The sequence below is a fragment of the Triticum urartu genome, chromosome 5, assembly GCF_003073215.2.
Source record: "Triticum urartu cultivar G1812 chromosome 5, Tu2.1, whole genome shotgun sequence".
Taxonomy (NCBI): domain Eukaryota; kingdom Viridiplantae; phylum Streptophyta; class Magnoliopsida; order Poales; family Poaceae; genus Triticum; species Triticum urartu.
The window spans coordinates 525,876,469-525,889,868 of record NC_053026.1 but is presented as its reverse complement, the minus strand read 5'-3'; the positions used below and the strand labels follow the sequence as shown (position 1 = coordinate 525,889,868).

Genomic DNA, 13,400 nt, shown 5'->3' with positions numbered 1-13,400 from the left:
GGACGTGTTGGGTTCACTTATGTACGATAACCGCCTGTAAAGTCTGCTTCTGTACTACTACATATGAATGTGCTAGGCTCAGATCTACAGTGATGTATGGGCAATGATGCGCTGGCCAATGGACAACTAAATTCGGAAGTTTGAATTTTTAGCACTCGAATGGGTACATCTATGGTTTTTTAATTACTTGTTGGTTTAATGCAACTTTCATAGCTACCTAAGAAGCTTGCAAACTGCTTAATATAATCCAAGTTCACAAATAAGTGGTATTTCTATTATTGATACGGTCTTTTAGATGTATGGCCTCTATCTTATATTGTCGTTAGTATATACATAATAGCCCAGAAATAAACATTCCATAAATTTCTCAACATCAATATACATATGATTTTAAGTTTTCGGTCCAGATATTTCCCACAATATTCTCTAAACTTTGACTAAAGGTGTGTCTAGAACACATTTTTTTTGAGTTCTTGCACATGGGGTAAGGGCTCCGGCCTTTGGGGATATCGCATACGTATACGAGATCAGGGATTTGTTTGAGTTCTTGCACATTGGCCTTTTAAAAGCGAGGTGGGTGAGAGTTTTTCTTGGAGTGATCCGGTCACTCATCACGATCGCTCTGGAAATTGGTGCATCAAATGACTGGGTTGTTCGGGTGAAATGTTCCACTATTTCTAGGGGCCATCAAGCTGGCGAGCCCAAAATACTAGAAAACCGCCTGCAAATCGTACAACATGTACTGACATCAAGCAACAGCAACACTCTCTTTGGCTAGGGGAAAGTTCAACACAAGGAGCCAATTTATGCCGGACGCTGCTTGCAACTTGCAACCATGGACTGTCCCACTTGATACGAATATTACAGGTGGCATTCGGGATTTGTGTGGCCATGAGAAATCTACTTACCTACTTCAGGCCATTCTAGCGCGTCTACTTCGCCATGCGGTTCTTCCTCTGGATGTAATGGCATCCATCTGGACTTCTGAAAGTTCCTGTGCTGTAGGACATAAATATTACCAAATACCTCTTACTCCTGAAGTATCTCCTTGCTTGATTGTTCTGGCTAATGGACCACCCAAACAAATCCCACCTAAGTAGGTACGACTGACGTGGAGGTTTTTTCTTGTTCTTTTTGTGGGAGCGGCATGAACTAGGAGAAGCTTGGGATCAAGGCGACTTAAGGTGGGAGTGGTGAGCATCGTGAGTGAGGCCTTGTTGCATGCTGCCTTGCCATGGACCTTTCGATATCCCAGTGACTACGAGGCTTCTTATCTGCCGATTTGATGAGTGATGTGAGTATTTCCTAACCCATGTGCCATGGACTCATGGTGAACGGGTGGGGTTAGGATTTCTGGGTGGACCCACCTGTCAGTGGCAGCAAGAGTGTTCTATATTTTTGTTCATATGGATGTGTTGGGTTCACTTATGTACGATAACCTCCTGTAAAGTCTGCTTCTCTACTACTGCATATGGATGTGCTAGGCTCAGTTGTACAGTGATGCATGGGCAATGATGTGCTAGCCAATGGAGAATTAAATTCGGAAGTTTGAATTTTTAGCACTCAAATGACTACAGCTAGCTTTTTTGTTAGTTGCTCGATGGTTGAATGCAACTTTCATAGCAACCTAAGAACCTGCAAACTCCTTAATTATAATCCAAGTTCACGAATAAGTGATGTTTCTATTATTGATATGGTATTTAAGATGTATGACCATTGACCGCTAGCTTATATTGTCGTTAGTACATACAGTACATAATAGCCCAAAAATAAACATTCCAGAAATTTCTCGACACAAATATACATATGAGTTTTGTGAATGGGAGGGAGTGCATATCATCACACCACGAAATTGCGGCAAAACCACATTGGGGCATTATTTGAGCTGATTCTGACAACAGAGGGTAGAATATGAAATAGTTTTATGTTTGAGATGGTAAAGTAGGCTATGTACCGAACATGAGTGTTAAATTTACATTTGGTTCTTCCAGTTCACACATGTATATTTTACTATACTACTCCCTCTGATCCATATTAATTATCGCAGTTTTAGTACAACTTTAGTACTATTAATTTCGATTGGAGGGAGTACTACAATTAATTTCGATTGGAGGGAGTACCATTTTTCGTTTTGCCCAGAACCCAGATGGTGTGATACTGACATTCTACGCTGGACATGTTCCTCTAATACAACATGTCATAGATATCAGCAACCGATCCGTTGTCATGGAGCTATCCAGGTGATTTCTATGGATTATATTGTTTTGATTGTGCTTGGACGGAAGGACGGTTGAAATATGTAAGTGTATGATGCAATGATCAATTAGTTGTGTAGTATCAAACTGTGGAATCTGCATATCTGTCAGCCTTATATGTGTAACAGTGCTAGTGCCACCTAATTTGTTGGTAGAACCCAATTAACACCTCATGTGTCATGTTTTACTTTGGAATCCTTATGTGTAGCAGCTCCAAGGATCATACGAAAAACAAAAGCACGGACAAGTCCAATCAATACACGTGGTTTATATGATCTTTGGAATAACATGGAGCGGGGGCCTGCAGAAACTCAGCATTAAGCATTCTAATATTTAATCAAAATTAAGTATCCACCCCCATTGGATCAAGGGAGGATAGTAATCCTTATAAACATAGAGACACAAGCCCCAAGAAAAAATATGGTAAGCATGACTGGTCAAACACTGTCTAACAATCTGCACTCGGCATGTTGCTATCCTACAGTATGCTGTAGATGTCCGCAATCAATTATCTTTGAACAGTCTAGATCAAGTGTACCAAGATGTGGATTCAAGTGTTATCATCATGCATCAATCACACTGGTAACCAGATTCCATTTGAAATGGAAAGCGTAAGGATATCCCAATGCCTCCAACTCCAAACATTTGTATATGTGGTTGATATCTTTACCACCCCTCGTCTGTCATTATAAGCAGTAATTGTTGTTTTTGTGGGCGCCAAACTTCTAGTGTGTGTGGATATGATAAGAATGGAAAGGCAGTGGGGTCTTTTAAAGGCAAGATTTGTGCTACGATTCAAATATGTACGAACATAAGTACAATGATCAATGTAGTATCAAGTTGGAGAATCTGTATGTCTATCAACCTTATGTGAGTAACAGTGCTACAACAACCAATTTAGTGGAACTGCGGCAGTACAATCAAAACCTCATGTCCTTTTTATTGCAGCAAAACACAATCAAACCTCGTAACATTTTAAGTTAAGGATTAAGGCGGGCAAGAGCTAGCTTAAAAAAATTCATCAATAATAGGCACTAAAAAAAGTGTATATGATGCTTGTCAATTGTGATCTCTCCAGAATAGCATGGAGCAGGGGCCTACAGAACTCAGCTTTGGTTGAATTAAAACTATCAACAACCCACTGACTACAGAGAGGATAGCAATCCTTATAAATACAGACACTGGAAATTTTGTGTATTTACGTCATTGTTGTTTTGAGTACACATAAAATCAAAAGTCTGCATCGATACAGTGGAAGTGTTCCAAGTTCAGTCGCCCTTCCTAAGATTTACAATTACAATACGCACAGCACAGCAAAAGTTGCTAATGCTCATATGGCTCTGTATTTACAACATGCATCGACCTCAATGAAAAATCTCATCTCCCTCCAACTCATCTAGCCCACAGCTGAGTTAGCATCTTCTTCCAGGATGATGTGTGCCAGTAGTGCTGACTGCTAAGGCACAAATTCTTCCTAGTTCGCCAATGAACGAGCCCGAATCCATCCTATGAGTCCTCCACGTTATGCACCAGTTGTGGTTTTGTGGATCTGTTCGTGCTAGGTAACCTAAGCTGCTCATAGAGTACCCCCAAAAAAAAAAAGTTGATCACTATGTCTAGAACTGGGATTGTTTAGCTACCAGTAAACTATCAGCAATCTTCTGGGAGTGCCATGTGGTTAGCTATCTTAGAGGTTGGCCATTCATTTGAAAAATCTAATACAAAGAAGCAAGACCAAAATTATGCTGAACATGGCAGCATTTGGAATAACAGGAAATTGAGCATAAGCAAAGTGTAATTAATAGGTAAGACACCGCAACTGGTGACTAACCTTGGACCTCCGTGTGCTTAGTGACACAGGTTCCTTCTTCACTGGTTTATAAGCAAAACTCTCAAGATCGATCACCGGTGGGGGTGACATGGGTTTACTAGCATCTGTCCCCATGGGATTACTAGCAACTGTATGATCTCTTGCAACCTTGATATGGAAAAATAGAACAGTATTTTCTTTTGTTAGCTTATTACTATGTCAGCGATATGACTGAAGGGATACAGGTCTGGGAAGGAAAACCACGTACCTGTTCATTTGATGGTTCATGCTTGAGATCCAAACAATCAGCAAACAGGAGCACCTTCGTTTGAAGAGAGGGACAATTAGAATCATGTGGAAATAGTACTAAATCAAAAGATGCATCAAAATGTGGAAAGTACCTTGTTTAATGATTCCAGATTTGAAGCATCAGCTGCAAGAACTTGCGCTCCGAGCACCGTGGCAAAAGAATTTTCACGAGGACAGAAAGGACATGTTACTGGCTTGTATACACATCCATCCTTCTCAGACCAAACACCGGACTGATGAGCAGAACCTTCACTGCAGAATTTGCTAAGGATCCCTTGATTGAGTGAAGAAGCTTCACATACAAGAACATTTACCACAGCTGGTGGCGATGACATAAGATCTTCTGCGAAGCCAACAGTTGATAGCCCATGTCTCAAAAGACATGTCAAGTACAATTTTGAGGGCGATGCCAATGAACATGAAACAAGAAAGCCATCCTTCTGTAATCCAAGTGGCGTTTTGCATGTGGTGCAACGAATATCAAGCTTTGTTCCTGCAGATTTATTTGATGCAAACTCTGCCGCCTTGTGACTTCTTTCAAGCTTGAAATTTTCACACCTGGACATGTTCAGACTTTCACAACACAGACCATCAGTTCTCTTCAGATCTCGGGACGCCATGCTAACAGCACAATCAGTATTGCAGAAAGATGTGCTTGAAGGATTAGAAGGATTAGAATGCTCTGTGCCAGTACAACAGCTCACTGGTATATTAAACCTTCTCCTTTTCTGGTACTGAGAATTTACGCTTCTGTCTATTGAAGATTCATGATCCAAATGATAACCTCTATTGGCTGTTCTTTCAGGAGTACCCGCTGATGTTGACACGCAAGATTGGTTTCTGTTAGCTGTTGAGAGCGAAGCAGACACGCCTATGACCTGATCTTCACCATTGTCCATCGCTGCGGATGTATTTACCTCAGAATGAATGCTGGGGCTAGCAACTGGATCCTTAGCAGAGGTTCTTTCCACAAGAGTAGGCTCTTGCGACCTGTCTTCTGGTGGAGTGAAGATTGTTAACTTTGCATGCCTGCAAACAATAGCAAGGTTAAGTAAATGAGAATTGAATTACATCACAATTCTCAGGAACAAACATGCCTGAATGATGATAGATTACCCAGACATAGAATCGCAAATTTCCAAGTCGATAACATTTATATCGACTGCATGATTTCCCCCAATGTCTGATTCGTCTTCCAAATTATTCTGAATTTTATGCGATGGAGGAAGTTGGCATGCTGTTGAAAGACTTCCTGGTACAGGGGAGCTTTTTTTCTTTGTGAAGTCAGAAGATTTTGAAGAGACCTGGCATGCTTCGGATGATGTACAAGGCCTGCCATAATTTTCATGGTCTACTCCCACAACATCAATGTTTGAAACCTTCAGACTGCCATGTTTGTTCTTTACCTTCTGATTACTTTGCTGTACTGAGTGCTTTGAGAAATCTGGTTTTGGCCAAGGCAGAATTCTTTTATCACCATGTGATGTAAGTAGATTGTCATCCAACTTACCCTTCAGATTACTTTGCAGTACTGAGTGTTTTGAGAAATTTGGTTCTGGCCAATGCAACTTTCTTTTATCACCGTGTGATGTAAGTAGATCGTCATCCAACTTATCCTTAGTGGACATTTCTTGACGTTTGATCTTAATATGTTCCTGAAAAGATCACCATTTATTTTAGATAGTGCATCCACATTTAGAATATCAAATGCATAATAATATCAGTACCTCAGCCTTCTGAAAAAACTTCTCCATCTTATCCATTGTCTCCTGGAAGCTACCATAATGCTTAATTGAGTTTTTAAGCCATTTTGAAATGTGTAGAAGGTTTCTCTCTTCCTGATATCGCTCATCTGTAATAACAACAGTGATCATAAGTAATTTTGAATCAAGAACAGCTTATTGTATCCAATGGAATACAAATCAATCAAATAGAAAAACTATAAGAACCAACTTTCTGTCAAGCCATGAAACATTTGGGAGTGAGAATTGAGTAACATACCAATCAAAATTATGCCTCCGTAGTCAAATTTATGCCGAATACATCGACCTAGAAAAATAATTATAGTAATTAGCCATTTTAAACATCTTAATTACAACAAATGATCTTCAACAGATAAAGTAGTATCATACCAGCAGCTTGATTCAGAGCACGAAATGCTTGGTGACAGTACCATTCACTCCCACTCAAAAGATTCTTTGATGATTTGTAGGAATCATTATATTTCTTTTTCAGCTTTACTTGGACATCATTTCTGATGCATGAATTAACGTCAGAAATAAACACAGCAAAGGAACTGCACTTATGTCTAGAAGAAGAAAAAAGATACTTACATATTTGGGAACGGAATGCCAACAATGACCTAATGTCTTAGTCAAGAAAAATTGCTGGGCATCAAAAGCATACAGGTGCGGCAGCTAAAAACGTTAGACAGTTCGCTATTACCAATCATGCTACTGGATAGTAGTGCAGAATTTGACACTGAGCTCTTTAAGGCATATAACAATGAAAATAAAGGATACAACAACCCTAGCATTGTCATCAGAGAAGTCAATTCCTTCAGATACCTGAAATAAAAATCAGCAGCGACAAAACATAAGCTAATGGCTGCTGATAAACACGCAGCACCAAGACTTTCAAATTGGGGCTTATGCATGTGTACATATGCATTTATGGTTGTGTGCATGTAAATGGATAGAATTAGCACCTTGCCACGGCAAACTGCAAGAAAAGCAGCTCCTCCTTTAGCAGATTCCTGTGATGAATTCTTTCTCACTCGATTCTTCACAATTTGTTTTGCACCACCTCTGCCTTTCTTAAGAGGAACCTTACCAAGGATTGCATTATAGTATCCATTTAGGACAGGCTCGAGTTCCTCAGTACTACCTCTAGGCTCTGAAACAAACAAATCTCAGATAAGCAACAAGCAGGAAACATAAATGTAAAGTGTGTCTTTTAGAGTTTCTGAAGCAGCATAAATCTTACCAACAAACACCGGTTTTCGAGCATTCAATCGTGCCCACTGACCAGTCTGAGACCAGCGCACTTTCAATTTGTCCAACAGCTTATAGCTAGGAAAAAACACTAGAGCACCACCAGGCACTATTCTGCATATTTCTTCTATTGAAGCTCCAAGTTCATCCTATATAAAAATGAGAGCATTAAATTTTTGGAGAAAAGGATTTATGTTAGCACATAAAAAAACAATGACTACCCACAAAAAAAAAACAATGACTAGTTACCTGGAAAGAATATGCATCTGCAGTTTTATAGCTGGCATTCAATCGATGTGTTGTTGGGCCAGATGACAGTACACTAGCAAAAACCTGCATCACCATACAACATAGGCTGAGAAATCGCATAAAGTGATTGCTTGGCATAAACAATCTATGATGATATCTCTACTATGCATGCAAGCTCCATATCTTATCCAGGTCACGAGTGAATTAAAGGGTAAGAAGCTTAGAGTTCATCAGGCCAAAGCATTTCTATGCTGCCTGGTCCAGGACAGCACTGTATTTCAATTGGTGAGAAATGATGATCAGTTAGGACTAGCAAAAAAAATCCTGAAACCTGACAAAACTAGCTTAACCATTATTCTAATTGGTTAGATATAAGAGGATTGGGCATGTACAGTAAAATCAAGCCATGTCAGTTAGCTCAAAATGTTTAGCTTTCAAATAGTTTAAATTAGACAACTTTTTATTACATTGCCTTGCAATTTATCATATTGCACACTTTTTCAGTCAAAATATCGGATAAAGCTTGGGAATCTATGATAACATTTAACTGAATATTTATTTCCATTACAATGGGGCAAAATGACCAAATTTGCAGAAAGAAGGAATCATGTTTCACATTTTACCAGCTAACGTTGTGTGGAACAGAAAAAAATCTGGAGTGGGGATAGGGGAAACTAGTATGGTTCCACTTTCCTTAACTTCATACCCAATAGTTAGTAAAAACTATTGCCATTTGGCTATGCAGGTATTTTGTAGCACAACCTACTTGCAGGAGACACACCTGAGAATCAGCATCGATTACGTGAGGAGCTTCCATGCAAGCATCAAACTGTACACCGAGTTCAGATGCAAAGGAGCCCATTGGAGAGAGTGTGCTGCAGAGATATATGTTAAGAGCCAGCTATATATTATCTGTTGATCTGATATTGCACAGAAACTGTGGGCTATTTTGGAAAACTCCAGAAGTGGATAACCAGTTATTTAGTTTGGAACAATTATATGTCAGCTGGTCATGTGCCTACATGGCGGTGAAAAGCCTGTTCGCACATCCATAAGGCTGAAAGCCCTGTGCTCGGCCAAATTCCAGCTAGCAAGTATGTGCCATACATAAATTTACCATATTTACTAGTTATACATTACATGTACATACACTTGCTTTCTTTTCTGTTTTTTTTTTCAATTCATCGAAGCCATATGCTGCTACCGTAAACTAAAACACTTACCTAACATTTTGAGAAGAGAAACGTCAACGTGGAAACTTACCCAGATGTCAATATTACTGAATGGGTTAGATCTGCAATGTCTTGAAAAACAACAGCAGGATTGAGGCACCACAAACTCATCACATTTCTCACTCCAAAGGCAGAAGTGCCTGCAAATGATGTGATTCAAATATGTAATGAGACTGTCAATGACTTGAAAGTTGATCAAGCAACCAGATTTGTAATTTAAAGAGCATCTGAATCTCATGTACAGTGTCCAAGAGCCAATTTTCTCTTGATAAAATGTTCTCCCCTTCCACATCATTAGGAAAACATATTATAAGGAAGTAAGCATGGCTACCTTCTCTGTGAGCAAACCGTTGGATAGCAAGTTGGTAATCATACAAATGGCGCCCATTCCTACCAAAAAAGTGACTCAATGAGGAGAATAGACCTGAAAAAAATTCATGGTATTATTAGGTTATTAAATTTACTGAAGATTAATGGGGAACAAGGTGTTGCTTACTCTCCAGTGTCATAGCACCATGACCAGTTAAGTGGTCTCCCTCTGACTCAGTATCCGAAGCAGCCTTAACTGCCTAAAACAAGAGGCAATATCAAGAATCAAGGTGCATGTTGACAGTCTTGACAGCCACATGCCACAGAAAGAAATATTACAGAGAAAATGTTCCAGAGCTACATTAAACTAGTGAATATAATCTACTACTCTGGAGTAACTGCATTTTGAAACTTGAACTGGGAAGCACCTTCGTCGCACATTCCTGCAATATCGGGAAGTATGCAGGAGTAATACCAGCATTCTGGAGTTCCTTCACAGCATTTTCACCAGTCCAACTGAGGATTACAAAAGGTTATATCAACTGGATGCAAGGAAAATGCTTACTTTCGTCCTTTATTGCAAGCATGTAGTTATTCTAGTGAATTGTACAAGTGGAAATTAATTAACAAGATAGAATCCAATGTTTTTAAAATATTAATGGATGATTTTTGGATTTAGTATGCTTGAAATTTGTACTGGAAATAAGTAGACAAGTATCTAATAACAGGAAAAAAAATCTGAGATGCTTTAGTGCCTAATGTGATTCCATGTGCAGTACCAAGTTATTTGCACTAATGACACAGCACCATAGAAGCAACTGGTCATGTTTCAGTGGTCCATAAAATCCTAACATCTCAGCGCGAAGCAATCATGAATAACTTCTGAAAGTCTGAGGAGCTCTTCCAACTTTACATATCACAGCAAATCCATGCCAAACGCCAACACAATCTTTGGTTTAACATTCCATCGGCTGTGCGGCACGGATACAGATATGTGTCGGTATCGGGGCAATACAGATAGGGACACTTAAAATATTCAAAACGCCAATACAGGGATATACTTCTAACTATTTTTCAAGTGAACACTAAATTGTTTGTCTTAGCAGGAACAGCAAATTACATGGCAAAGACACTTTTTTTGGCTTTTATTTTTCTAGTGCATATTTAGCGCTTGCAACCTCGATTCTGAGCTGAGTAAGACTATCAATTGTTACCTTTTTACATGAATGTGTTCCAGCCCCAACTGTTTACTAGCACATATTTATTCCCAAACCTTAGGTTTTATTTGGTCGCGGAGATGGAGAAGCGAAGGACGGCAACAATGACAGTGTGATAATTTGCACTTTTTCCATCTAGGGATGGCAAAGCTGGATGAATTCAGAGATATTTTTTTACAATGTCAATCTTGCCCCTAGTAAATCAACCAATGGAAAAGGTCGGTACCTCTATATAGATCCTGATACTGGTACCTCATGGCAAACATTAGATAGATAAATCAGGTAAGAAACAACACAAGATTCCATAGTACGTACAATGAAGGAGGATGGTCAAATTCGTTATCTCGTGGATCACCCTCCTGAGCAGAAATCCAAGTGCTAAGCCCCTGCATAAGTACTAGAGCTTAATCCCTGACACCAGCATTGCTACTAGGGGTGTATTCTTCCTTTATTAATGGGGAACAACAGGATTATGAATTCTTCTCTTCTCATAAATGTACCTCAATGATGTCATGCAAGGGTTGGTATATCTTTCCAACAGCCTGATCAGTGGCTAACTTTGCTAGTTCTTCCTTGAGACCTTGATCACAGAAATAAATAAGTTTAGCTTAGCATGGGTTGTAACAGGAGGATATGTTTTCTGAACGATGAGCTTTAACAGAACAGTGATGATCATCTTACTGTTAAGTGATTCTTCATCAACATCAACACTTCCAGAATCACGTGCTATGTCTTCTATGTTGCTGCAAGGCAAGGACTTGAAATAAGGATAACAGCTGGAATTCACCGTTTTGTTATTAAAACTGCTCTGAAGAGAAAACTTCCGAGTGATAACTGATTAGGAACCACAAGAAATATATTGCTAGCTTATCTAAGGAAACCATTGATTGACACTGAAAAAGAATCATGAGTCTGGACTTACTGCGCTTCATCGAGAATAACGATTGAGCCAGCGATATTAATGTCCATTGCTCTCCTGACAATTGGACTAATTAGGTAGTTATATGGGCAGAAAACCAGTTGAGCTGCTTCTGCCATGGTTTGCGCAGCAAAATATGGACATCCTGCAGATAACCAAAAAGAAAGGTGGCAAGACAATAGATTTCAGCATCCAGTGGTGGCATAATGTATCCCTCAGGGGAAAATCTATGTAACCAAAGAGATAGACAAACCTTTGACTTGTCTTCCAACCTTAAGAAGATCCTCAATATCGTGAACTTCATAGGAGCCACCGGTCTGAAGGGATGGATGACGACTCAGTTTCTGTGCATTCCTGCCAATACATGTTTCTCCTCGCATTAGTAGGGAAAGGGGGAAACGTGATCAAGGTTAAATATGTTTTTACACGAAAGAAGCTAGGAAAACTCACTTGAATTCTGGGCATCCTTGAACTTTGTCGTCTAGGAGCCTCTTGCTGATGAGGGAGAAAAGGACTCACTACATGGTTCACAATGAAGAACCCAAACAATTAGTAAAGAAATGTGTCTTGTATGTTACCATTCCTCGTCAATTGAGTCAGCCATGCATGCGGTCTTGTTGACGCAATAGTGCTTCCTTGAGGCCTGCATTGCATGATCACTGGCTGGTCAAACTACATGCAGTTTAACTTCAGAACATTGGAGCCCCACATAAATGTGGCTCCTGGGGATTACGGCTTAAACAACACACACTACCACATGATGATTGAACACATGGCTTGGCGTCATTTGTGCCACTGCTACTTAACATTGGTCGGATAATGGATTTCCTTTTCTAACTGACAAAAAGAAAAAGAGGCAAGAAGTGCACTGAGATGGGAACATTAGGTAGTACCAAGATGGCCATGCGCACTCGGTACGAGGTCTTGCGCAGCTCCCGGACCACCTGAGTGATCTGAGAGTGCGTCCTCCTGCAGCAGACAGACAGACAGACAACGGAACCAAGAAACTGATCAGGATTTTTCGATGGGGAATGAAATCAATCAGGATTCATCTCATCGATTCAGACAAGCAGCCAAGAAACCTGGCCGGCAAGATTGTCCCATCGGTTCAGTTCAGGGGAGGGCAGATCTTACGTGGCGTAGTAGATGGTCGGCGCGTTCTTCTTCTTGGCCGCCGCCGCCGCCTTCTCCGGGATGCCTGAACATCAAGAACCGCGACACGCACCAAGTCAAGAACGAGCAGCAGCGGGTCCTCGATCCAAGAACCGGCGAAGCAGAGGACGAAAGGGGGGAAGGGGCGTACCGGGAGTGGGCTGCTGCTGGGTGTCGTCGGGGACGAAGCCGCCGCCGTGGAGGAGGGGGTCGGGGGCGGCGGGGGCGGGGGGCGCGCGGAACGGGTAGTGGCGCTGCCAGGCGAGCGCGGCGCAGAGGAGGGAGAGCGACTTGCCGGTGCCGGTGGGCGACTCGAGGAGCGCGTGGGAGCGGCCCTGGCGGCGGCCGCGGTCGAGCGTGGCGATGACGCGGCCCATGAAGGCCAGCTGCGTGCCGTACGGCTTGTAGGGGAACTCCACCGGCACGCCGCTCACCTGGTACACCCCGCGCGCGGGCGCGGGCGCGGGCGTGGGCGCCGGGGTGGCGGCGAAGTCGCCGTCGTCGTCGTCGTGGGCGGCGCCCATCGTCCCGCCGGCGGGGAGATTGGGCGGGAGGATTTGGGGGGGAACGGAAATGGAATGGCAGCCTCCGACATGTCTCCGCGCGGCTGCCAATATTACGATACGAGACGACGCCAGCCCGGGAGAGAGATGGGCCGTCCTCGTGGGCTGACTCACCACAGCGACGTTGTTATCCTCCATTTCGTACACGAAGCTCATGGGCCGAAGATTGCCTCGTTTGGGCACAGCTTTTTTTTTCATTTTTTCTTTTCACATTATATAAGGCTATAATTCGACTCAAAAAATATAAGGCTATAATTTTCTTGGAAAAAACACCGGATCTGTTATAAATGTCACTATAAGTAAAGGCATACTAAAGTAATAGAAAAATACATTATTTGGTGATTATTATTTGATCGATGGTCGATCTGCTTGCTAAACAAATACTCCCTCCG

The 13,400-nt window shown here is 41.4% G+C and overlaps 1 protein-coding gene across 1 annotated transcript; it reads right to left on the bottom strand.

The window, feature by feature from the left end:
- Nucleotides 1-3,349: 3,349 nt before the first annotated feature.
- On the bottom strand, nucleotides 3,350-13,046 carry LOC125510367 (Fanconi anemia group J protein homolog). The gene is made up of 28 exons (XM_048675515.1): nucleotides 12,597-13,046; nucleotides 12,428-12,491; nucleotides 12,187-12,262; nucleotides 11,872-11,936; nucleotides 11,744-11,788; nucleotides 11,547-11,647; nucleotides 11,297-11,438; nucleotides 11,056-11,117; nucleotides 10,875-10,954; nucleotides 10,690-10,760; nucleotides 9,586-9,673; nucleotides 9,345-9,417; nucleotides 9,180-9,272; nucleotides 8,880-8,988; nucleotides 8,398-8,491; nucleotides 7,617-7,700; nucleotides 7,360-7,516; nucleotides 7,082-7,269; nucleotides 6,897-6,941; nucleotides 6,708-6,736; nucleotides 6,507-6,628; nucleotides 6,376-6,423; nucleotides 6,102-6,226; nucleotides 5,491-6,029; nucleotides 4,467-5,403; nucleotides 4,334-4,387; nucleotides 4,087-4,233; nucleotides 3,350-3,827 (listed from the first exon to the last, which is right to left on the bottom strand). Exons 1-28 carry the CDS (start codon nucleotides 12,967-12,969, stop codon nucleotides 3,762-3,764), a joined length of 4,077 nt encoding a protein of 1,358 aa, XP_048531472.1. The 5' UTR covers nucleotides 12,970-13,046; the 3' UTR covers nucleotides 3,350-3,761.
- Nucleotides 13,047-13,400: the final 354 nt, after the last annotated feature.